The sequence below is a fragment of the Jatropha curcas genome, chromosome 1, assembly GCF_041381405.1.
Source record: "Jatropha curcas cultivar XTBG-Jc1 chromosome 1, XTBG_Jcur_1.0, whole genome shotgun sequence".
In the NCBI taxonomy this organism is placed as follows: Eukaryota; Viridiplantae; Streptophyta; class Magnoliopsida; order Malpighiales; family Euphorbiaceae; genus Jatropha; species Jatropha curcas.
Window position 1 is genome coordinate 10,239,269 of NC_143151.1, and position 25,792 is coordinate 10,265,060.

At 36.7% G+C, this 25,792-nt stretch overlaps 2 protein-coding genes and 1 pseudogene across 4 annotated transcripts; 1 reads left to right on the forward strand and 2 right to left on the reverse strand.

The window, feature by feature from the left end:
* The first annotated feature begins 1,271 nt into the window (after positions 1-1,271).
* LOC105637417 (heterogeneous nuclear ribonucleoprotein Q) lies at positions 1,272-6,864 on the forward strand. Of its 2 annotated transcripts, none has more exons than XM_012220871.4 (9): positions 1,272-1,448; positions 2,509-3,252; positions 3,352-3,468; positions 3,712-3,852; positions 4,024-4,194; positions 4,889-5,096; positions 5,223-5,386; positions 5,832-5,917; positions 6,598-6,864. In XM_012220871.4, the coding sequence occupies exons 2-9, from the start codon at positions 2,833-2,835 to the stop codon at positions 6,746-6,748; spliced, it is 1,458 nt and encodes a 485-aa protein (XP_012076261.1). In that variant the 5' UTR covers positions 1,272-1,448; positions 2,509-2,832; the 3' UTR covers positions 6,749-6,864. The 2 variants fall into 2 exon arrangements, with proteins under 2 accessions (XP_012076261.1, XP_012076259.1); XM_012220869.4 differs by having other exon boundaries at positions 2,799-3,252.
* Positions 6,865-7,514: 650 nt separating this feature from the next.
* On the reverse strand, positions 7,515-9,995 carry LOC149498975 (uncharacterized; annotated as a pseudogene). Its single transcript, XR_016320393.1, has 2 exons — positions 9,857-9,995; positions 7,515-9,541 (listed from the first exon to the last, which is right to left on the reverse strand). The product of XR_016320393.1 is annotated as an uncharacterized LOC149498975 (transcript).
* NF-YB11 (nuclear factor Y, subunit B11) lies at positions 9,704-11,498 on the reverse strand. The gene is made up of 3 exons (XM_089720093.1): positions 11,198-11,498; positions 10,953-11,071; positions 9,704-10,143 (listed from the first exon to the last, which is right to left on the reverse strand). The coding sequence occupies exons 1-3, from the start codon at positions 11,380-11,382 to the stop codon at positions 9,992-9,994; spliced, it is 456 nt and encodes a 151-aa protein (XP_089576219.1). The 5' UTR covers positions 11,383-11,498; the 3' UTR covers positions 9,704-9,991.
* Positions 11,499-25,792: the final 14,294 nt, after the last annotated feature.

Sequence of the window (25,792 nt, forward strand, 5' to 3'; positions counted from 1 at the left end):
TTAGAAGTGCTTGTGGTATGTTGTGTTGAATTGGAGTTTTGGGGTTTGGAGAAAATTGGAAGTGTGTATATTTTCTTTGTGTGGCAAGTTAATTTTTAGGGAAAACCGTTGCGAAATTTTCGTAGGAATTTCCTTCAATATTTTTTTTTTAAACAATGTTAATTACTTGCCTCCTTATAAAAATTTAACCACTTCTAATTTGTGATCTAGCTTTAATAAGTGACATAAGACGGTGCTCCGGCACCGATTGTGGCATTCACCGTCTGGTTCTCCGGAATTGGCCGGTGGGTGTTACAATAATTCTAAGCCACGTATAGAAGTTGATGTCATTCAATTTGCACAAGCTACAACTAAACTTGAGTTGGACATCTTTTTACTCTGCCAACCTCCAAACAATTCAGATTTAAATGTTTTGGCTTTGAGTTTTTTTTAGAGCAATTGATTCAATTAAGCATAAGGAAGCTCTAAGTACTATTGATTAACTTGTTAATTTTTAATGTAGATTATCAAGATAAAGCTACAGCTCAAGTTCATAAAAATGCATAGTAGTAATATGTGAATTATTGGGACATAAAAATTGAGATATAGTTATAAAGTTAAAAGTTTGAAAATTTAAATAAGCTTAGCCCAAATTTATTTTATATGAAATACTTTCACTATTAGTTTATAAAAAGTTACAAATAATAATTTTTCAAAAAAAAAAAAAAAATTACAATGTATAACAAATAGAGCAACTTGGACAATGTGTAGCTCTTCATTTAGTTTAATTTAAAGCCTTGAGCTTCTCCTAAAAGAAGAAAAAAAAGAAAAGAAAGTTATATAATCTCTTATTTATATATATTATAAGAAGTTACATAGTCTAATGAATTTTAAATTTAAATACAAAATTAACATAATCTAATAGAATTTAATTTGAAACAAAAAATTAATATAATCAATCAAGATTAAATTTTATTTTTTCAATAAATTAAAATGAAATTTTTAAAGATATTTTTTGTCAAATTAATTAATTTGGTAAGAGCGTTTTCCTATGTTCCCACTTGTATAATTATGGATTAGTCATAATTTAGTTAATCATAATTTAACGAAGAAGTCAATAAACCAACTATTTAATTGAACAATAATAAAACAAAGAGTTTATTTAATTGTTTTAGAAATAGAGATCCTAATTTGTAAATTTTAGCAAACTACAAGGACTAGATAATAATTATGTATCCAATAATTAATATTAAACAAATCAAATATATTATATTATCATATAGTAACATGCATTGCCCATTCCCGTTTTGATCCTGAAACACACCGTTCGTTGTTGCCTAGGGTTCCTTCCTTTCTCCCCCATTATTTTATAAACAGAAATAAATTTCCCAATCGTAGCTTCTTCAAAGTTTTGCTCTCATTTTCGCTTCCTTACCTTTCTACCAATCGTCGCGCTTCGCTTTCATCCGGTACTACTCTCTCTCTCTTTCATGTCTTGTGGATTTTTTTTAAGTGCTGCTTTGTTCGTTTCTGCAAACACGAAACAGACATTGCATCTCTTTCCTTTATTCTTCTAGGTTTGATTGAAATGCAGTTGCCTTTGCACTTAGATTTTTCTGTTTTTGTTGATTTTGCTGATTTAGAGCAGTATTTCCTTAATTTGAAGAGGGAAATAGGAAGAGAGTGGAAATTTTTCGAAGTTTAGCTAGTCAGTTTTTTTTTTTTTTTTTTTTTTTTTGAGGTATGAAATCTAGAAAATAATTGAAGGTTACTACTTCAAATTAATTGACTTTTTTAAATAGCTAATTGAGAAACGAGCATATTCAAATTGCCAGTGGCAAAACTTATGACAAGTATGGTTCTTTGTCCAGTATACGTCAAGTGGCTTTTCTAAATGTTTGATTGCGAACTGGGATTGTTGTTATACATTGAGTTTTCTTACGTAATTGGCTACTTCTGGAAGTGTTGTTAATAGACTTTTATTGCTTATAATAACAAAAATGGCAACTTCTATTCTACGATCTTTTCCTAGTGATTCGTTGAAACTTTTATATTCTTTTGACTGAGCATAGCTAGAATAAAGTGTACTTGATTTGTAAAGTATACCTGCAATTTCAGTCCCTGTCTCAGGCTTAATATGTCAATTTGTTGCATGTAGGTGCACAGATTGGCATGTTTAGTGTGGAAATCTTGTTGTTTATGTGAGATTGAATCTATTAGGGCTTGCTTCCCCTTTCTCTTGAACGAGACCCTTTTTTTTTTTTTTTCTTTAATATCAAAATGACCCATAAAAGAATTGTAGAGACTCCTTTTCTTTCTTTTTTAAAACATAACTTGATAAGTCACCTGAAATTAACTTGAAACATTATGAGTTTTTCCTTAATTTGTTCTATCATCAGTCATCTTTAAATTAATTTATTAATTCTTAGATGCTGCTTCCTTCCTTTTCTCATTTTTGTTATGTGGTTAAATGTGCACGATGGAATGAAGCTGGTTAATGCTTAAACTTGCCTTCCTTTTTTTGGACAGAGGTCTTGTTCTAATTTCAAGAAGTTCTTTTCTTGATATTTTTGAACCACCATCATAAGCCTCATAATTGTCATTCAGAAATCTCTTTTTGCCTATCTCTGTTAGTACTGCTGCTAATGTTATCATTATTCCTTAGAAAATTTTCACATTACAACCACCTCGAGACTTATCTCATCACATGGGTTCTATTCATATTCTGCAACTCCTTTTGGCCTTTGATTTTGTTCCTCCTTTCAATATATGTGTACTTTTTCCCATGAATTCTTCTGGCCTCTGTGCCTTCTTCACAGTTCCCCTGCAAGCTTGTTTACTTAAATACATAAGATGCCAAGGGCAAAGGGAAATGCATCAGCAGTGGCTCAACCAGTTGAACCTGAAAACTCACTTGAGTCTGACGAGAAGGTTGATCTAGATGAAGATGATCCTGAGGAGGTGATGGATGAAGAGGTTGAGTATGAAGAAGTAGAGGAAGTGGAAGAAATAGAAGAGGAGGAGGAAATAGTGGAGGTGGAGGAAGAAGAGGAGGAAGAGGAGGGCAATTCTAATAAGAACGATGGATCCAATGCCCAGAAGAGCATTATAGGTGATGGCACTAGAGTTGAAGATGAGCATGAGAGGAGAAAACATGATGAGCTTCTTGCCCGTCCTCCTCATGGTGCTGAAGTATATATTGGTGGCATTCCTCATGATTCTTCTGAGGAGGATTTGAGGGGTTTTTGTGAGTCTGTTGGAGAAGTTACTGAGGTAAGTCTACTGCTATTTCTAGATCTTATTCTTAATGGATCTTGTTCTTTCATATTTTTGTAAAGGTAAATAATGCAAGCATCTCTTTCATGATAACAGGTACGAATAATGAAGGGCAAAGACTCAAATGAAAACAAGGGCTTTGCATTTGTGACCTATAGGAGTGTTGACTTGGCTTCTAAAGCAATTGATGAGTTGAATAATACTGATTTTAAGGTGCACAGCCTTCTTCTGAGCCATATCTATTCTACCTTTACTCCAAATGACCTAATGAATGATATTGCATGACAATGTTACTTGAAGAGTAGGTCTATCCTTGATGCGTGACCAAAACTTTTTCTGAAACTTGAATCCTGCTTACTTTGTTTTTTCTTGTTAGTTTTATCCCTATGCTAAAAATCTGTAATTATGCTGCTCCTATTGTTGAATGCCATAAAGTAGTTTCTTTTCCTCTACCAGGGTAAAAAAATTAAATGTTCAACATCCCAAGCAAAGAATCGCTTGTTCCTCGGTAATGTTCCTAGAAGCTGGAAAGAAGAAGATCTGACGAAGGTTGTGATGGAGGTTGGCCCTGGAGTAACTGCTGTGCAATTGGTGAAGGTTTGTTTGTCTCTTTTCAGATATCTGTCTATTCCCCCCCAACCGCCCCCCCCCCCCCCCTGTTATGAGTCTGCTTGGATTTTATACTGCTGGCGGGTTTGTCATTACCAATTCTTTGTGCTATGGGGGAAACTGTCTTGTACTCATTTTCTGTGTGATATTTGGGTACAGGATATGAAGACAAGCAATAACAGGGGCTTTGCTTTTATCGACTACTATAATAATGCCTGTGCTGATTATTCAAGGCAAAAGATGATGAACCCGAAATTTAGGCTTGGGGATAATGCTCCTACTATCAGCTGGGCGGATTCTAGAAATTCTGATTCTTCTGCTAATTCACAGGTACTAAAGAAAAAGCCATGATTAGTTAGATAGTGAAGTGGAGTCTTGGGAAAGAATTTGGGACAGTCTTGGTGTCCGGTATACTTGCAAGGAGTGACTGGTCCCAAAACTTTAACCTGCATCTTAGTGGCTGTAAGCTCAAGATTTCTATAACAACATTAAGCAGCAGCCCTTGTGTTTGTGTTGGTATTGGAAAAAAAGTTCCGGCTTTTATCACTTGATTTCACCTTCATTTTCTACCAGTGCTTTGTTTATAATAAAGGATAAAATTATCATTTTTTGTTTTAGATGGAAATATGACCTCGGATGCCTTCTTGTTATCATGCAATGGGGAATGAAAATGCTAAAAGCATAGTGTTTTAAGTGGGCAGAGGTCTTCTAAGAATTCTTGTTATCATGCAACAAGAGAAATAACAACACTTTTAGCAGATTGTTATCAAACAGTGATTATGATTAAGGACTGCTGGCAGTGAGTCCATAGAGAAACAGGGCGAATAGCAAGGTTATGCCGAGATTGTGGGATCCAACTCCAGTTCCATTGATCAAATGATTATTGTCCCCTGCTTGTGATTTCTTTATTCGATAAAAATGAATTTGATCGGAGTGAATCCATCTTATCGTTTTATGAAAGAGAGATCTTACTGTTTGAACTTTAAATTTCATTATCTGATGACTTCAGCTTGTCCTTCTACAGGTGAAAGCAATATATGTGAAGAATTTACCAAAGAATGTAACCCAGGATCAGTTGAAGAAGCTATTTGAACACCATGGAAAAATTACAAAAGTGGTGTTGCCACCTGCAAAGCCTGGACAGGAGAAGAATAGAATTGGTTTTGTTCATTTTGCAGAGAGGTCTAATGCTATGAAAGCATTGAAGAATACTGAAAAATACGAACTAGATGGTGATTACTGATTCACGAATTATCATCTTAAATGCAATTCATGAATTATCATCTTAAATGCATTTACTCACTGAATAAGTAAAAAATAGTTGTTTATGCTGGTTTTATTTACTTTCTGAAATTTAGGTCAAGTTTTAGAATGTTCTCTTGCAAAACCTCAAGCAGACCAGAAACCTGTTGGAGTGTCAAATTTACAGCATTCAGGTCTGCTTCCAAGTTACCCACCTGGGGTTGGTTATGGTTTGGTAGGAGGTGGCTTTGCTGCTGTTGGTGCAGGAGGCTTTGCACAGGTGAGGGGCTATGCTTTGCTTATCTCTATACTCGTGTCTGTATCTGTGCTGGAAGTTATAAATCATTGTAATAGGCTAGTTTTGTAAGCATTGAATTCTAGATTTCAAATCTTATCCGCTCCCAGTTTTACCTGTGGGCCCTTGATATTGCCTTTTCTGTTGGTTTTTGTTGACAGATTTTAGGTGCTTAACTTGTTCATTCTCCCATCCCTGTTTTATTGTTCGTTCTAGAAGTTGCCTTATCTTATTATCTACCTTCTGATCAATGCACAATACATAAAAAGGACTATTGAAACTATATTATCGTGTAGGCTTCCCTAAAATCTCTAGGATGCTAGGATAACTGTTATTTGTCATTTAGAAACATTTATTTGTGTTCATTACTCTTCTAGTTATGTAAATTCCAACTTTCAGATGATATTGAGATATTTATAATTTTTGGCAGCCATTGATATATGGAAGGGGACCAACTCCTGCTGGCATGGCAATGATGCCAATGCTTCTACCTGATGGACGGATCGGATATGTCCTGTAAGCTCAACTAGACATCTTTGACTGGCATGTTTTACATTTTTAATTTTAGAGTCAAGGGGGTAGCTAGGATCTTCCTAATCCTGATGTCATTTCAAGCGACTGCCTGGCTAGTCATGTATCAGTTTCCACATAAAAACACACACTATAACATGAGAGAGAAAGGGTTGGGGTTGGGGAGGTAATGAATGTATGCGCACAGGATCACTTAAGGGGAAAGAAAGAAAGAATCATAGAAAAAGAATAAAAAGCAGGATCATCATCACCAGCATTACAGTCGATTTTGGCATGCATATATGTATTGAGTAACCCAGTGGCGTCATTATCTAGGAAATGGAACCTGATTCTAACTGTAAGATAGTGAAAATTTGTAGTTATCACTCGGTTTGGTGGTTCACCATTATTGTGTTTTTAATGACCTAGCTAGAACTCTGGCCAGTGGTGAAATAAAGAATCATAGTTCTAATTGTGCTGGACCTGTAGGTCTCAACAACTTGTATTGCCTAATAGAATATTTGCACTATGGGTCCATACTGGATTCTTTGAACTTGAAATTGTGAATACTCCTGCAATAGTGAATTAAGCAAGAGAATAACCTTGTTTGTTGCAACTTAAAATGAGAGACTTGGTTTAAGTGCTTGAGGATTTAGAGCTCAGTCCATTTATTTTTTTCCTTGTAGGCAGCAGCCTGGACAACCACACATCACACCTTCACACCAGAGAAATAATAACAGGAATGGCAGTGGAGGTCCGAACAAAAGCGGTGTCAGTTCTGGTAGGGGTAGACAAAGCAATGATGGCTCCAATGGGCATAGGTATCGCCCGTATTAATTTATTCTATTTTATGCTTTTGTTCATAGAGGGATGTGTCTGCATTCCCTTGTCTGTAATGTGTTCTAAATATGATGCATAACATTATATTTGAATGACAAGGAGCATTTTATTTATGTTTGCTTACTTGTAATTATAAATGGTATTCGGCTCTTAGTTCCTCATATTTGTGTTCATTCGATATTTTACAGTTGCTAATGTTAAAGGCCTTTTATTATCTTTATGGTACTTATGCAATCCATGCTTTTGTTTTCCGAGATATGTTTTTATCTAGACCCCAGAGGTAAACCTCTTTCAGTTAAAGTAGTGGGGTAGGTCCTTGGTTTTGAACCAAATGAGAAAAGGGAAGAGGGGGGGGGGGGGGGGTTGGGTTGGGGGAGATCTGGAGCAAGATGAACCCCCCATCCTCTCCTTCTATTTCTGTCACGTACTTAACGCTGCTTCTGCATATATTGTGACAAGGACCTGCATGGGTTGTTGATTTCACCAGAGAGCTTACTTTCCAGAAGTACTATTCTTGTATTTGTGGATACATTGTGACAAGGACCTGCATGGGTTGTTGATTTCACCAAAGAGCTTTCCAGAAGTACTATTCTTGTATTTGTGGATAACACAAGCTACAAGTGGTACACGAGGATTGTTGTGCCAAGACAAGAAAAGGATTTGTTTTCTAGATGTTTGCTTATTAGAGAGATTTATCCATAACTAGCTATCTTAGAATTGAATAGAACCAAGACATGTAAACACAAGTATATAACTACCCATGTAATAGTAACAGAAGTGAAATAAAGGAAGTTTACCACATATATACACTAGAAAATCTGTTTTATTGTTTTTATCCACAGGAAAAAAAGAGAAAAAAAATCTATTCCATTTTCTCAAATTTCTAATTACAGGACATGGCCTCAAGGTAGCATGTAAGACCTTACTGTGACCATGGCTTGAAGATTGAGATGAGTGGCAAATACTGGCAAGAAATGTTGCGTGCAGGGCAGAGCTTAGGGTTTCCTGAAAATGAGCTGTCGTCGAATACCAGAAGCTGCTCACTTGCTGGAATTTTTCCCGATAGATTATTATTTGATACATCAAGCTTTGTTAGGCTTGACATATATTGAGTTTCAATTGGTAATTGGCCAGAAAGGTGGTTTTGAGAAACATCGAAGGTTCCAAGATTCTTGAGTGCGGAAATTCCACTTGGAATCTCACCAGTTAGGCCATTTCCGCTAAAATCAATCAATGTTATTGAAGTGCAGTTTGAAATGGAAGCTGGAATTGCACCACTGAGATTGTTACGGCTAATATTTATTCCTGAGGGGAGCTTGAGATGAAATACTTGTGCAGGAATTTCACCATAAAGTCTGTTCCTGTCCGGCAATAGGATTTTCAAATTCTGCAATTTACTAATGGCTGGAGAAATTCTTCCCGTAATTCCATTTCTAGACAGTAGTAATTGGTTCATTAGGAATTGGCCCCACAGAAAATTTTCATGGGAATAATCTCCGGTAATTACCCACCTTTGCACAAATTACGAGGAATGTTTCCGGGCAGGTGATTGAAAGAAACGTCAAGATCTTTAATCTTCTGATTCTGGCCAAGATTCTTTGGGAGTTCAGAGGTGAAGTTGTTTCCACATAGATGAAGCACCTCAAGATTTGGCAAATCAGAGATAGATGAAGGTATTGGACCAAATAAACTGTTCAAAAACAAATTTATGAATGTGATGTTTAACCTAGAGAAGAAGCTCCAAGGAAAATCTCCAGTAAGTTCATTGAGTGAGAGATCGATAATCTTCAAGCCCGTTAGACTAGAAAGTTCATGTGGAATAGTCCCACAGAGGGAATAAACTTGAAGATACAAGTAATGTAGATGCCCTAGATGGCCTAAACTTGCAGGAATCTCACCAGTGACGTTACAACTTGCGATATCGAGAACTTGAAGCAAACTCAACGATCCAAACTCCGATGGAATACCTCCTTCATATGCATTATAGTGGCCGAGGTACATATATTTCAGGTTCTGGAGACAAGCCAAACTTGCTGGTATCTTCCCAGTAAGTCCATTACCATTTAAAGCAAAATACTCCAAGCTCTGAATGTCTGAGTATGATTCTGGCATCTTCCCGGAAAAATAGTTGCCACCAGATGAAGATGCTTCAGATTCTTGAGGATAGTAAGCTCAGTTGGCAATGGACCGGAGACGTTGTTCTAGATGTCAAGGACCTCTAGCTTAGTCATCCCAACAGTGATCTCTCCTGGGAAATGGCCTGTAAACAGATTATTGGAGATGTTGAGGATCTTTAGAGAAGTCAGATTGGCCATCTCCACAGGCAGTCTTCCGGTAAGATTGTCAGCAGCTAAGACGAGGTTCTCTAGCCTCTTCAATAGCTCAATATCAGGAGGAATTAAACCATCGAGATAGCGAGATGAAATATTGAGTCACCACTCGTGAGTCTTTATCACATGCAACTCCAGAGAAGGAGCAGTGAGCAGAAAATGATTCTGTTAAAGGCTTCCAGTTCTCAAGCCCCAACCCGTCCGGACCTTTCAAGGAGGATTTCAAGATCGCTACTGTATGCAGAATTGCTTGTGTATACAAGAATCATCATCAGAAGCAGCAGCAGTGGAAATCCCATTTTCTTGCTCTTACTTGCTGGCTTTACTGGTATGCTGCTTTTCATCAACATGTGGCCTTTTAATTACAATACAAGGAGCACTTGTCAAGAACGTACGAGTTACAGGCCTTTATTTTCAATTTTCACACGGTTGAAGAACCTGGTTCATATTCTATTCTCACCTACGAAAAAGCAGATGGAAATTCACAATGACAATCGTATAACAGTTTGGGGAACACACCAGAAATAATATTCTACAATAAAAATTCTATTTGCACCCTTCACAGATGCTTTTACAGTATTTGACACTTGGCAGCATCAACTGGGTAAGCCAGAGAGCAAAATTCCACAGTAATAAATTTATAATGTTTCATGGTGCCGGTTTTACAGGACGTGTAATAATAACATCATGTTCGAAAGGAAAAAATCACTGAAAAAATTGCTAATTGTGACAAGCATCAAATTAACAACACGGTTTTTAGATTCATAAAACTAACCTGTGCCAGGCGTCCAATTCTACAGATAACATTGTGGCACACAGCTAACTTTCAGGCAATCTACTTTACAATAGAAATTTGAGATATTCAGTCCTAATTGTCCCTCTAGTAAGGCAGTTAATCGTGTTTGTTATCTCACTCCCCTTTTTTCTGTTTGCTGGCACGTTTCTGTGACGGCTCTTCTTCTACTTTCCTCTTCTTTTTTACTTCTTGAGTCTCTGATGCTCCTGCCTTTTTCCCATTCTCAGACGCTACTGCCTTTTTCTCAGCATTCTTTCGCTTAAACTCTGAAAAGAAACCAAAAATCCATGAATTCTACCTTGGTACAGATTACAGCTTATATTGGCATTCAGTAATTTTTTTGTATAAAATTCCAAGATCACATGTCACATCATATAAACTAACAACACAATAAACCATCTAAACAGTTAACTATATGGATAATACAATTCATGTTGGTTAACCAGTAAAGATAAATCTTGAGTTCAGAAAAGGGGAAAAAAGGGCATATTAATATGGCTATTGAATCCTCTAATTCAAATTTTGTCCTTAATTGAAAGAATGAAAATATCTTAAAGATTATCTGAAGACAACATGAGAAAGGTAGACCGGTAGAATAGGAGAAATAAGATCAAACAATGAACATATAATCAAAATGCCTCATGTAAAACCTAACGAGAACACATAACTTAAAATATGCCAGTGTGCCTGAATCATACTTATTTCACTTCCCCAATTTAAAACTAACTGAATCTTCCGAAAACAAATAATCTCCATCTCAGACTTACAAATCATTGTGTCTGTTAAAATGCTCATATGCATGAAATAATACGCCAGTGACTTATGCAAGATAAATATCTCATAATGTCAAAGCATCACTGAAGTTGCTGCAGGCCAAGAATCCCAAAAAGTGGAATAACAAATATGTCCTTATCCAAGTTTCATTCATACACTTGCAGGAAAAGACTTGGCTTTTGTTCATAAAATTTTAAAAAAAAATGTCTACTAATAGTGGAACTGGAATCTAATTCCGCAGTGATTAAGAACCCTGATAAATTGAAATTCAGTTATCAACAGAAAAACAAAATTCACTTGCCTTTAAGGGAGGCTTTGAGAGGCTCAACAAACTCGGGAAATTCAATTTCTTCAAGCGCCTTTAACACATCGTCTGCGTTGATGGTTTGCCTCCTCGATTCCTTGCATATATCGTTAGCCCTTCGCATCATTAAACAAACCAAGCACAAAGAAATTAATTTCGAGTAGATCGGATTAAAAACCCTAAAATTGGAAGCGAAAGGAGGAATATAATAATTAAAAAGAACAAAGAAATTTCTTCTTTACGTGGCGGAAAGATAGTGGATGAAGATTCTCGCACTTTCGGAGAAAGCGACGAGAGCGTCTTTGTGGACAATGAGGTCGCCGTCGGGGGAGCATTGGGAGAGCTTATCCTTCACTATCCGGCGCACAATAGCCTTCGGCAACTCCTCCGCCTCCGATACTACTTTTTCCACATTCTCCGACTCCATTTCTCTCCCTCTAGATCTGTCCTGCAACAATTTCAATGGCAATTTTAGGGCTCTGCGGGTTTTATTCAGGAGGTGTTTCCCGCCATTTGGGAAAAAACATAATAGAAACGATGTTGTATTAGATTGCCGTTTCCAGACGACATTAAACAGAAATATGCGAACGACAAAACCGTCAAATTGGAGGGATGGTGAGTTAGGCCTTCCTTTCAGATTTGCATTTATTTGGGCTTTCAATTTGTGACTCCCGTGTCATGTCCAGTCCATTAATGGTTCTTTCTTCTTTTTTCAGTCCTTAGTGTTTTAATATGTTAGTATCTCCTTTTGCTGTCATTCTTCCCATTATTAGTGTTATTTTATGGTTTCGTTTTTTATTCATAAAGTCTGTTGATTTCTGTTTTTGATCTGTTTTTTTATTATTGAGAATATTTCTATCAATTTTTTATACAATCAGTAACTATTGTAGAGGTAAGGTAAGACTCTCGATTCTATTTGGTTTGATACGATATAATATATATGTATATATCGTATTTACTTGGTTTGATCTAATGTATTAATTGATGTACATATATCTATTTTGTATATAATTGATTTTACAGTATTTAACGATACAGTGTATATATACACACACACATCGTATTTACTTGATTTGATCCAATGTGTTAATCGGTGTGTGTGTGTATATATATATATATATATATATATATATATATATATATATATATATATATATATATATATATATATATATACCATTTATATCGTATTTACTATTGTTGTTGCCACAGTTGCCGGTCGTTAGCAGTGTTACCTTTTTTTATTGTTTCTTTTTTCTTTCAGTGTTTCCTTTTTTTTGGTGTTTCCTTTTTTCCGGTGTTTCATTTTTTTCAATGTTTCTAACTTTTTTTTCTAGTGTTTCCCGTTTCTTTGCAAGGTCAGTTTTGGTATTATTGAATTTTTTTGATCGAATATGTTATTATCTTAATAAGTATTCTTTTATAACATTTAATTAAAAATGGAACCTTAAATCTGATATTTTCTTAAAAGCCCCTATATAATATCCACTCCACCATTCACCACATTATGGGTTGGGGCAGGATGGGGCATGAATTGAGGTGGGTTAATGTCACGACCCGTTTCCATTCGTCGGACCGACACTAGGGCCCAGGTAAGCTTAAATTCTCCGAGGTCCGTAGTAAACCTAAATCACTAAAATTCCACTTTTTCAATATAAATTTCAAACATTCAGCCCATATTACTATGCAAAATAAATCTCATAATTATTTTATACCTCGGCCCAAATTTAACATCTTAAACATTTCACAGATTGAACCCAATTTACAATACATCGCATTTATAATATGGGCTCTCAGCATTATTTCATCTATATTAATACATGACTAAAAGTATATAAATTCTACAACTGCAGAGTTCACAAACAGATAGATTCTTATACATATAGCTACATAATTTAAATACTTGCTAACTCTAAAAATTTATTTTTTAGCTTTGTGAGGAAAGAGACAGAGCTTTAACTGGGTTTAGAAGAATCTACTTGCTGAAAGGTTAAACAGAAGACATGAGAGTTTATTAATGAATAATAGTTATTGCACAACACATGCATTCACACAAATGTGCAAATGTTTCAATCTAATCATCGGACTAGTTATATGCTCACGCAGACAGTCACACAAATGAAATCACAACAGCACTCACAATTATTAACATCTTCACATAATCACATCACGTGAAAATTGGTCTGTGGTATCACTAAAACCCCCGATGAGCTGTCCTCCCACATGGCCCATCCTCTCATGACGTGTGCACCAGGGAGCCGATCCCTTATACATGGTCGACTGGTCTAATCCTCACTTGACCAACCCTCTCATTGCTTTTCCATTCTCTCTTTTCTTTTCCATACCAACAAGAGGCCACCCTGTAGTTTTCCATATCATCCATATCATATCATCAGGTGCACACGAGGGCGCCGATCTCCCATACATGGCCGACGGTATCGAAGACCGCCCTCACAAAACCCATGGTGACCTACTTCATCCCAACTCCACACAAACAAATCATACCATTATCACATCACAATTAATCAAGCACTGCAATTAAATATAAGCATAACAAACAAGTAAATATCATGATGTAAGTGCATAATTGGACATTTACATTCAATCACAATTAAATAAAGGAGTAGTAATTTAACAATATAATATAATAATTGATTCTTGGAATAAATAAATAAATAATAAAATAGAGAACTTTATTTGTTATATATCAAGTTCACGAATTAATTTAAATAAACCTGTTAACTTAATTATTAATTATGAGTAGCTTAGATTCTACCGAAATTCCAGCAGAATCTCCCCTAAAATTTGACTAAACCACAATTCAACAATATAATATCAAAGTCCATCTCTTGGGCAATTTACATCAACTCATCCCGTCCACCATAACCTTATTTATCAATCATTCGATTACTCAATTCACACAGCCCATTCATGGGGCAGTCAATCCAAATAACCCATCCGCTTTAGGCTACATATGTCATCCATCACACACACACACATATATGCACTTAGTAACTCCAAACCAACTAATCAATAAGTTATAATAGCCTTCGAGCATATTTCAACGATATTATTAAGTATTCTATACCTAATTACCAAATAACTATACATTTTTATAATAAAACTTGATTCGCCAAGTCAAATACAGATACTCTCATTGGTAGTTTCTATATTATACTTACTCGTCTAAGCCTTAGATTTTAATTTCCCCCTAACAATATTTTAATAAAATTCCTAGGTTAACCAACATAAACATTAGCTAAGAATTCTCATTTCAATATCAAATCTTCTAATAATAACTAATATTCATGAAATATATTTAGCAATATTCAAAACAAATTGCTTCTTACAATATGCCCCTGACTAATTCCTAGTAAGAATTATATCTAACTAATTACTTGTTAAAAATCTATTTATTCAACTACAAATTTTAAATTTGAAATTTATACTAAAAATGGGAGAATAGGTCATAGGGTGTAGCGGTTGAGAATCGGACTACAATTCCATGATCTGCATAAAGAGGAGATCATTTTGCCTCTTTGGGCCTCGTCGGCCGATCGTCGGACCGCTACAGTCACCGCTGCGCACGGTGGTCGGAGAAATCCAAACTGCCCAGAAACACCAACTCTTTACATCGATTTGCTCCGTTTCATGAGGAGATCTCCGATTTCATGTCCAATAAACAAAACGATTACCCTCGAAGCCAGAAACGGTCCCGAAAGTTGCTAAGGGGACTGCCGACCATGGTGGTTTTGCTGTTCTCCACCCGAAACTCAGTTTAACTGAGGAGAAACACGCGCAGGGCAACAACGAATCATTCGCGCCCGCTCTCAGTGTACACGGTGGTCAAAAACGGCGAGGACTCACCTGAGATTGAAGAGTAGAGCTGTCGAAGGAGACGACTTTGATCTGTATTGCTGGGGCTCCATCTGCATGAGAGAGGGCTGGAAACTTAACCAACGGCATGAGGCGAGTCATTCGCCATCTCGCTCTCATCGGGCAGTGGGCAGAAACAGGAAGGGAGGGAGGAGGAGATCGCGCGCGCTGGAAAGGCAGAAGAAGAAGAGAAAAGGAAAAGAGAAGGCGATTCTAGAGGATTCTGGGCCATTTCGGTTCGATCAAATCGGTTTGGTCCAAATCAGCGATTCGACTCAATTTTTATTTGGTTTTCAAGTTCTTCACGTGGTTTTCAGAAATTTTGAGCCGATTTACGATTCTTGTTTAACAATGATTAAATATTTGCCGTATATTCTCATTTTCTTCTTACTGGTCGATTTATTTAATGGATTTAATCAAATTTTATACCTTTCTTCAATTTATTCACCAATAGTTGCATTATAATAATATTAGAGTTTGAGATCATCAAGTGAAGTAGTAAATATAATTTTTATGGTTATTTTGAGTGATTCAATATTAATTTTTAAGAAGTTTAGATTGTTTTAGAAGTTCCAATAATATGTTTTGGGCTTGAGCCCAACTCCGTAAACTTGGGATCAGATTGAAATTATATGATATTTGCAGCCCATATAGTCAAAATTTCTTATTTTTGATTTAATAAAAATTCAAAAGTTTTGAAAATAAAATTACGGGGTGTTTCAGTTAATTCATTTAAAAATCTGAAATTTATTTTTTAAGTTTTTATTTTTTTTAGGAGAGGAAATAATTGCATTAAGCAGAATTTGAATCGGTTACAAGGAGAGCTTCTATATTAGCAGTAAGCTCATACCATACTTGGGAGCTATTGTAAGAATAAGACACCCGTGCAAGCATATGATCGATTTTATTCACTTGCCTCCTAACCTAGGAAAAGAAATACCGTTGCTACTAGATAGTAAAGCCCTATAATCATTGAGCAAGAGATGTCATTCCGAGAGAGCAACTGTGTGGAGGAGACAAGCTTCCGCCATTCCTGTTGAGCATCAGTCTCAACAATAACATATGAGTAACCCCTTAACTTGAGCCTAGAAAGCACTCTCACAGACCAAGCACCTCTGCAACTGGAGCAGCATAAAGATCTTCAAAAAAGCCCGACAACCCCATAATAAAGTATCCATGGCTATCATGAATGACTACACTGAGGACGCGCGATTTTTCCCTTAATGGGAGGAAAGAATCGAATCAAATGGGCTTGGTTGATTTTATTTACTAAATTGATTTTCTTTATTTAACCCATTCGTTAATCCTCGGAAAATGGTCCTCTTACTTCGGTAAGAGTTTTATTTTTTTGGAGTCGCCATCCTTATTAGGGAAAATTCTCAAATTAGTCAATTGTTTGGAATCAACTAATTCAGTTTTAAACCGGAGATAGGGTCCGGGAGTTAGGTACGATATGGGAAGGTGTTAGGCACCCATATCGCCAGGTTAAATCGACCTCCTCCTTGTCCATTAATTCACAATTATCCAATCATCCATTAACTAAAAAATGAGATGTAAGCTACTTTTGATGCAATTTTTTGAAAACGTGTCATTCAAGCATTTTAACACAAAACATAAAAGTAGACATCCAAAGAAAGGGTGACGAGAAAAGAATACAAATCACACCTAAACTACATTCTACTCAATAGCCCTCCAAATTTCCCAGACCCCATAATTATTATAATCAAGCAATAAATGAAACCCATTAAGGTCTCTTACATTTTGCCATAATATAACATCAAAACAAAACAATGAGTGCTAGTATTTAATACTTGGTGACTGTGAAATGCATACATAAAATGCATGAATATGTGTATATGTGCATGTAGGAGTATGGTGAGAATGAGTGCTAGTATTATCTAATAAGAGAACTAAATGGTTTCGATCTAAGGACAATAGAATCTATTTAATTAGAGTATTGATTTTAGTATATGTATTTGATGAAGTTTACATGATTTTGGTTAATGGAATTTATTATGACTATTGAGATAAGTATTTTTCTGGATAGGATATATATATTAATTGGTGTATTTACATAAAATATTTGTAAGGTTTAAATGATGAATGATTTGATTTGATTTGCTATAATAATGGGTGATGAGTAGTTTTCATAAGAAATACTGTTGGTGGAATGAAATCATATGTAAAGCCATTTATGAGAAGTGATTTCTACTTATGAGAAATAATTACTACTTGGTGGAGTAAAGTATATTGTCGTATTCATCAGGGATAATATAAATTACTATGGCTATAAGAAAAGTAAATTGTGATTCTTAGGAAGAAATAAATTACTTAAATCTTTATGAGCCTAGTAGTGGATCTTGTATGAATTGTGGCAGCTTATGGTTTAATATGGTATAAGTATGAATTAAATTCAATGAAATTTAGTCCTTTGATGTTTAAAGTATTTGGTGAATTTGAGATGGTATGTAAGTTATAAATAAAGATTTTTGTTTAATGAGAGATTCTATGATCCGAGAAAAAGTAGACGACTCCTACAATGAAATTAAGTTAATTATGTTATATAACTATTGGACCATGATGGTTAAGTGAATTAATGAATGACATCGAACATGGAGAGATAGTTGTCCAACTAGTGAATTGATGGTATCCCAATAACTTAGATAAGTAAGTATGGATCTAATCATGTTATTGTATGAATATTAAGAAAAGAATCAATGACAGAAATGTGAAGGAGTATGAATTAGTATGATTGAAATGAGATGAGATTCATTATTTAGAGTTTTTGAACAATTAGGAATCATGGTTATTAAGATTTGATGGAAATAGAAATAATGATGCATCATAGTATTTACATGATAAGAATTTCTATACTTTGGGATTTCATGAATATGTAAAAAAAAAAAAAATTGTGGTTCGTGTTGATCTCACTATGCTTATATGAGAATAAATTCTAAGCTAAAATGATTCATTGTTATGATAGAAAAGATTGGTTAATAGTTAATATAAGTATTTACAAGTCATGGAAGGTTTATGGATTTATGTGAGATATCTATGATAGAAAAGATTGGTTAATAGTTAATATAAGTATTTACAAGTCATGGAAGGTTTATGGATTTATGTGAGATATCTATGATTTAAAAAAAAAAAAAAAAAAAAAAAAAAACGTGGAATTGCTATGATTTAGTGAGCTCTATTTGGATGGAATTCTAAGTCATGGAAGGTCTATATGGCCCATTGCATGATTTGCACAAATGATGTGAACCTTTGATTTAATTTTCTCTTGAGTGGAACTTGCAAGTATGCATGTATGACTATATGTATATATGCATGATAGTGTTTGAGATTAAGTATCATGTTGGAATGAAGTTGTTGATACTGGTATGAGAATAAGCTATATGATCTCAGAATATGTTCATATAATCTCATCATGCTTTATGAGAATTTACGGATTGAGTGCTAGATAGAATAAGAGACGTTTATGGATTTGTTCTTGTAATGGAATGAAAAAGGATAGTAAGTGCGAGCCGATTAAGAAAGAATTAAATTGAGTCGGAAATATTATGAGAGTTGTAATTGTTTAATTCAGGTGAATTTCGATGACGAAATTCTTTAAGGTGGGAGAGCTGTAACGCCCCGTTTTTCCTGTGTTTCAACAGTAGTTTACCGGTCTGTGAATAGTACCACCGGTCCGGAAGTCGATATTATTTTTGGTCCAGAAAAAGTACTATTTATGTTTTATATTTTATTTAACATTTTTGGAGCATGTATGCATGGTTTTTATGGATAGAAAGTAAGTAAGGAATATTTTTGGGAGAATTTAGATAATTAGTGAATAGTGAATTATGGTGTTATATTAAGTAAGGAAATTTGAGAAATTATTTTTATGGAGGAAATTTGAGGAATTATTTTTATGGAGTAAATTAGAGAGTTTTGTGGAGATACATAATATTTTGAAGGAATTTAATTGAAGAATAATTGTAGCCATTAGATTAGATTACTAGTGACTTATCCTAGCCATCCAATTTGGAGAAAAGACCAAAACACCCTTGAGTTGCTTTATTAAAGGCAACCATCAATTATTGAGCAATACTTTTTCCCTCTCCTTATCCTTACACGTCTCCTCCTCCTCCTCCTCCTTCTTCTTCTTCTTCTTCTTCATTTTCATATATCTCCAAATTGGACCCAAGAGGATTGGTTGGAAAGCTAAGAAGTAGACCTACAACTTTCATGAAGGACTCAGACACAAATGGAAAATAGAAATGGTCGAAAACTAGTCCTTAATCTCACCCAATAACACTGTTTCCCAAATTAGCTTACTTTAACCATGAAAAGAATCATGAACAACAAAGATACAAGGTAGAGATTTCTACTACATACTAAATACTCATCAAACATCATCCTAAGAGCATAAACCAACAAAGAATAACAAGAAAACTTAAGGCCTTATTCATTAATAGATTCTGCCACTCTTGGAATATGAAGAAGAAAATGTTTTCCTCATCAATTCAACATATAGGCAAGCTTAGAAATCTCCCAAGAACACATTTATACCACCAAAGTTCAATAATCAAATCATTTCATATAAAATTCCAAATTTTCACAAAATAGTATAATAAAAAATTTTAACAAAGTAATTGTGTTTATGAACACTAACCTTTCAAACAAGCTTTAATACGCTTTAATCAAAGCTTCTCAAGCTTTGGTCTTGCCCTTATTTTTGTTACAAGGCTCTCCACCCTTTGACCCAAATAGGAAAATCACCAAATTCCATGAAATTAGTCACCAAATATTACTTCTCTAGCTTCATTCTCTAAGATTAATTACTTAAACCAAGTTGGATGGGGTGAATTTGATATGTTTACTAAGTAAGAATTGAAGAAAATGAAGAAGAAGAAGAAGAAGGAGGAGGAGGAGGAGGAGACGTGTAAGGATAAGGAGAAGGAAAAAGTATTGCTCAATAATTGATGGTTGCCTTTAATAAAGCAACTCAAGGGTGTTCTGGTCTTTTCTCCAAATTAGATGGCTAGGATAAGTTACTAGTAATCTAATCTAATGGCTACAATTATTCTCCAATTAAATTCCTTCAAAATATTATGTATCTCCACAAAACTCTCTAATTTACTCCATAAAAATAATTCCTCAAATTTCCTCCATAAAAATAATTCCTCAAATTTCTTTACTTAATATAACACCATAATTCACTATTCACTAATTATCTAAATTCTCCCAAAAATATTCCTTACTTACTTTCTATCCATAAAAACCATGCATACATGCTCCAAAAATGTTAAATAAAATATAAAACATAAATAGTACTTTTTCTGGACCAAAAATAATACCGACTTTCGGACTGGTGGTACTATTCACAGACCGGTAAACTACTGTTGAAACACAGGAAAAACGGGGCCCTAGATAAAAATATATCACACCACCATTAATTTTATGTCATGGTCGATCTTTCAAATACCGAAAATTTGATTCTTATTGTGAATACTCAAATTTTGAGGCTCAAAAAAGCCAGTTTTCCCGGCCGAGGGGGTGGCGGCCGCCCTTAAAGGCGGCGGTAGCCTCTATCGCCGCCGGCGGCTGCAGTCGCCTATGAATACCCATTTTTTTAGGCTCAAAGAGCCAGGTTTCCTGGACTGCAAACAGTCCGGCCGGACCGGAGGCCATTTTAGAAATTTACCGGAAGTATACCAATATGGTACTTAAAATGTCCGGAAAATTATGAGGATCGCGGAACTGGTCCTGGAATATTTTTTGGAGGTCCGGAACTCCCGAAAAAGCCTCCGGAACAAGAAAAGAGTGCGGGTCGACGTGCCCGCCCTCAGGGGCGGGCACGCCCACCCTCAAGAGCGGGCACGCCCGCCCCACTGGGGTGGGCACGCCCGCCCAGGAGGGTGGGCGCGCCCGCCTCCCTGAGGCGGGCACGCCCGCCTCCCTGAGGCGGGTACGCCCGCCCCCTTGAGGCGGGCACGCCCGCCCCCCTGAGGCAGGCATGCCCGCCCTCGAGGGCAGGCACGCCCGCCTTCCAAGGCGGGCAAGACCGCCCTCGGGGCTTCTTTTTTCCTATAAAATTGGCCCCGGGGCCTCCGTTTTGGGACACTCAGTCTGTGTTGACGGACGCTCCTTCTCCCTACGCTCTTTGCGGTTCTTTACTGCTTTCTTGCATTGTTTAATTTTGGTTTTATTTTATTGTTGTGATACTTGGTCACTTAAAATTAAATTAAAATTAATTCCCTTAACGAGGAGCTTAACCTGGAGTTAAGAAGCGGTCGACGATTAAATCAGGTACATGAACTAAACTCTGCCTATTTAAATTTTAGAACTTCATGCATGCTTCTCTTTTACTCCTAATAATTCTACAACTGCATAAATGCATTCACATCATCACATAGGCAAGTAAATTGCCTCAATTAAAAAATGATTAGGCTAAAATGCCCGGTTAATTAATAATCGTGGTGTTAAAGCCCAAATCCGACAATATTGGCTAAAAGTACCTAGTTAATTAATGGCTATGGTATAATCGCCTTTATTTCGAACAGTTCGGCTTAAGCCCAATTAATCAATAATTGTGGCTAAATAGCCTTCTTTAAACACGTTTTTCTTGGCAATCAATTGCCCACATCGCAATTCAATTAATCACTTTCGGCAACAAATTGCCTATTAACCACTTTTAGCGACAAATCGCTTAAATCAAAGTTTCGGCAAAATGCCTTAAAATTAATCAATCTTTTGGCTTTAAAGCCTTAAATTAATCATTTTGGCAACAATAAGCCCAATCAAACACTTCTTTTTGGCGACAATCGCCCAATCAACATTTTTGGCAATAAATTGCCTAGATCAATCTTTTGTGGCAAAAAGCCTTAAATCAACTTTTGGCAACAAATGCCTAAATCGAATCAATCAATTCTTTGACAAAATGCCTAAACAAAATGCACGAAACATACACACACTCATGCATAAAGCATACCCATTCAAAGCCCTTTTAAAAAGGCCTATCGAACTACGTTGACTTTGATCTTCCATTCAAACGGAAGTACGTAGGCACGTTTGGAATCTAACCCCGAGCGGCAAGTCGAAATCACATAAACATTTTTTTTGGTCCAATTACTTCATCCTCCTTGCAAAGCATTCATTTTTTTGGTTAGTTTAATCAGCATGACATAGTCTCGGGATCCACCTCGGGTTCGTAGACCATGCCTTAAACATTGGGTTAATTAATCTAGTAATTAGGTTAATTAAAATTGGAGTCAACTTAGGGTTTTTTTCCTAGTTTACCCTAAAATAATTAAACAAGGTGGCGACTCATACATTCACGTGCATTTCTGCGCCATGATATTTGGGTAGGGTTCACAGTTTGGCGACTTCACTGGGGAAATTATGTAATCATTTTGCATAAAGTGGACTACAATTATTGTGTAAACTAACCTGCCCTTCTTTAGGGTATTATTTTACTATGCTTTGTATCGCAGGGTACCCCAAGAAAGATTAAGTATTCTTTCTTTAAGAATGCTTAATAAAAAGAATTTGGACCTAATTGAAATTTACTTTAAATCATTTAAATTTGTTTATTTATTTGCACGAATTGAGAATCTTTTTCTCCATTGCATAAAAAAATGAATTTCAAATGAATTTCTTCTCTCTCTGTTCAAACTTCTGAGTCTAGATAGCAAGTAGCGCTGATCGGCAGATCTCTTTGATTATGTCGACGGACAGCCAAAGAATCCTCCCTGTTACCGCAAACCATCCCTAATCCTTTTGGGGGTGGCCCATGAGTATGCGTACCGTTGGACCCACGCGAAACTCCTTGTTTCACATGTGGTTAGGTATATCCCTACTCAAGGTTCAAGGGTACCTTAATGAGCCGATTCTCTATTTGTGTCATAGCCTATAAAACCTATCCTTTAGGACTGTATGCACCCAATGATGTGAATCATATCATAAACGGATTATGACGTGGTGTTGTGAGCATTCACGCATTCATCCCATACTTCACAAAAAAAAAATTCCATTTCAAAGCTAGAATTTCACTTTTTTGGCCCCTAAGGCCCAAAAATTCTCAATTTGGCCCCAAAGGCCCAAAAAGTTCACATTTTGGCCCCAAAGGCCCAAAAATTCTTCATTTTGGCCCCTAAGGTCCAAAAATTCTCAATTTGGCCCCAAAGGCCCAAAAGTTCACATTTTTTGCCCCTAAGGCCCAAAAATTCTCAATTTGGCCCCAAAGGCCCAAAAAGTTTACATTTTGGCCCCGAAGGCCCAAAAATTCTCAATTTGACCCCGAAGGCCCAAAAGTTCACATTTTTGGCCCCAAAGGCCCGAAAAGTTTACATTTTGGCCCCAAAGGCCCAAGAATTCTCAATTTAGCCCCTAAGGCCCAAAAATTCTTCATTTTGGCCCCTAAGGCCCAAAAATTCTCAATTTGGCCCCAAAGGCCCAAAAGTTTACATTTTGGCCCCAAAGGCCCAAAAGTTCACATTTTTTGCCCCTAAGGCCCAAAAAGTTTACATTTTGGCCCCAAAGGCCCAAAAGTTCACATTTTGGCCCCGAAGGCCCAAAAATTCTCAATTTGGCCCCGAAGGCCCAAAAATTCCCAATTTGGCCCCGAAGGCCCAAAAGTTCACAATTTGGCCCTAAAAGCCCAAAAATTCACATCTTGGCCCCAAAGGCCCAAAAGTTCACATCTTGGCCCCAAAGGCCCAAAAATTTCCAATTTGGCCACTAAGGCCCAAAAGTTCACATTCTTGGCCACAGAGGCCCAAAAATTCCCAATTTGGCCCCAAGGGCCCAAAAATTTCCAATTTGGCCTAAGGCCCAAAAATTCACATTTTGGCCCCTAAGGCCCAAAAAAAATTCTTTGAGAACTTAGGGCCTTTCGAAAAGTCGAGGTGTCTAGCCCTAAGCACTCTGCCTTACATATCACATCCCATTGGGTCCTATCCTAGGTGTCCTACCCTACCAACGCTACCCTACATTGTTTGGTCCTACCACCCCACATCACAAGGGTCAAGTCCAAATACCTTACCCTTACACTACCCTACCTCACACTATCTCACATACCCTATGAAAACACCTTCTATAGGATAGTCTAATCATTTTGACTATGTCCTTTTACAGGTACCCCTCTAAAGACCACCTGTACCCAAAACACCGACTGAGCTCTCACCCACAAGTCCAACAACCCCGACTGCACCAATGGCATCACTGTCTGACATCCAAAATCTCATAGAGCAACTGGAGGCCAAAATGGAGGCTAAAATGAATGAGGCATTAGCTGCCCAGAGGACTGCACTAATAGCTGAACTAGGTAGTGGTAATGGAAATGGGGCTTCAGCTGGGGGAAGTGGACCTGCTACCTCCAATCAAGGACCTGCTGCAGAACCGACAAACCCTACCCTTAACTTGGATGACATGCCCTCCAGAACTGCTTCTGAGCTGGAAGCTCAGAAAATGAGAGAAAAATTGGAACTCTTGGAAAGGTCAATCACTGCCCTTAAAACACACAAGGAAGTGGTGGACATGGACTCCTTGTCCTTGTTCCCCGAAGCGAGACTGCCAACAAAATTCAAAATGCCCAACATGGATAAGTTTGACGGAACCACTTGTCCCAAAACGCACCTAAAAATGTATGTGGGTGCCTTCAACCCGTTTGGCCTGAACAGCGAGCTCCTTGCTCAGTTGTTTCAGCAATCTTTGACTGGTGCTGCATTAAGATGGTTTGTAAGCTTGGATCATTCCAAAATGAAGAATTAGGAGGACATATGCAATGCTTTCAACACGCAGTACCATTATAATATCGAAGTGGATGTCACCCGGAGGGAGCTGGAAACCACTAAACAAAAGAACAATGAGTCTTTCTCCTCGTTCCTTTCGAGGTGGAGAGCCAAAGCTGCTCAAATGATCAACCGACCTTCTGAACAGGAACAAGTTGACATAATAATCAAGAATTTACTGCCTGTCTACCAGTCACAGCTTCAAACACAGTACTTGCCTACGTTCCAATCGCTCATTGCGACTGCAACTAAGGTGGAAGACTTAATCCAGTTGGGTCAACTCAAAGAAGACTCGTACAAGAAGCAGAATCATGCTGGACTTTGAAAAACCGTCTACAAGACCTAGTTGACAATGGGTCCATCATCCCCGAGCAAGCTGAACATCAACCAATCCCTTGCCTAACCATGGGATTAATGCAAAAAAAATTTGCTGAACAAGAATCGTTCGATCCTTTCGAACTTTTCTTAGAAATGAATGAAGTTCGTGTCTGAGAAGGTTGAGATCAAGCCTCCAAAAAGAACAAAGGAATTGTTCAAGACCAACAACAACCTGTCTAATCGATTCAAGCATCGAGAAGAACAAAGTCACTACAGTCAATCCAATCCTAGTCCGTCACAGTCCACCTAGAGTTTATCTTTTAGGGTCTAGTTTTTTTTTTCTTTTCATTTTCATTTCCATTCAAGTTTGTCATTCAATTCAAATTTGTAAATCTAAGTGTCTTTTGTACACAAAATTTTGTCTTATCAATAAAAAGGGATCAGTTTACGTTCCAATCATGTTTATACTCTTTCCCTATGCTTCCTGTGAAAGCAAAAAAAAAAATCGAAAAAAAAATAAAAAATAAAAAAAAATGATGATAAAAAAAAAGATAATAAAAAATTGGCAAAGAAAAATGCATTCATTTGCTCTGCATCAATCAAAGCTGGGGGCATCCTAAGAAGCACCATCAAAGGGGAAGTTTTGAAGGGTAATCATGGAAAGGGTCCAGCAAAGGGCACGCAAGACTTCAAACAGTACCAAGGCAAAGCCAATTGAAGGGGTTAGGGCCAGAATGATTTCTCCGAAAACTCAGGAATGGAAGATGCTCCAACAGAGAGGTGTCTGAATTTTGAGCTTAAAAGCGACAGAATAAAGAAGTTATGTTTCGAATTGGGTTGGGCCTGCACGAAGTCGCAATGCTATCC

Excerpts from the sequence above, each read along its gene's own strand:
- NF-YB11 (XM_089720093.1), bottom strand. The coding sequence starts at position 11,382 with ATGGAGTCGGAGAATGTGGAAAAAGTAGTATCGGAGGCGGAGGAGTTG. Across the intron at positions 11,072-11,197 it reads ATCCACTATCTTTCCGCCAC|GGCTAACGATATATGCAAGG; the intron begins GTAAAGAAGAAA and ends AATGATGCGAAG. Across the intron at positions 10,144-10,952 it reads TCTCAAAGCCTCCCTTAAAG|AGTTTAAGCGAAAGAATGCT; the intron begins GCAAGTGAATTT and ends GTTTCTTTTCAG.
- LOC105637417 (XM_012220871.4), top strand. The coding sequence starts at position 2,833 with ATGCCAAGGGCAAAGGGAAATGCATCAGCAGTGGCTCAACCAGTTGAA. Across the intron at positions 5,097-5,222 it reads TGAAAAATACGAACTAGATG|GTCAAGTTTTAGAATGTTCT; the intron begins GTGATTACTGAT and ends TCTGAAATTTAG. Across the intron at positions 5,387-5,831 it reads GTGCAGGAGGCTTTGCACAG|CCATTGATATATGGAAGGGG; the intron begins GTGAGGGGCTAT and ends AATTTTTGGCAG.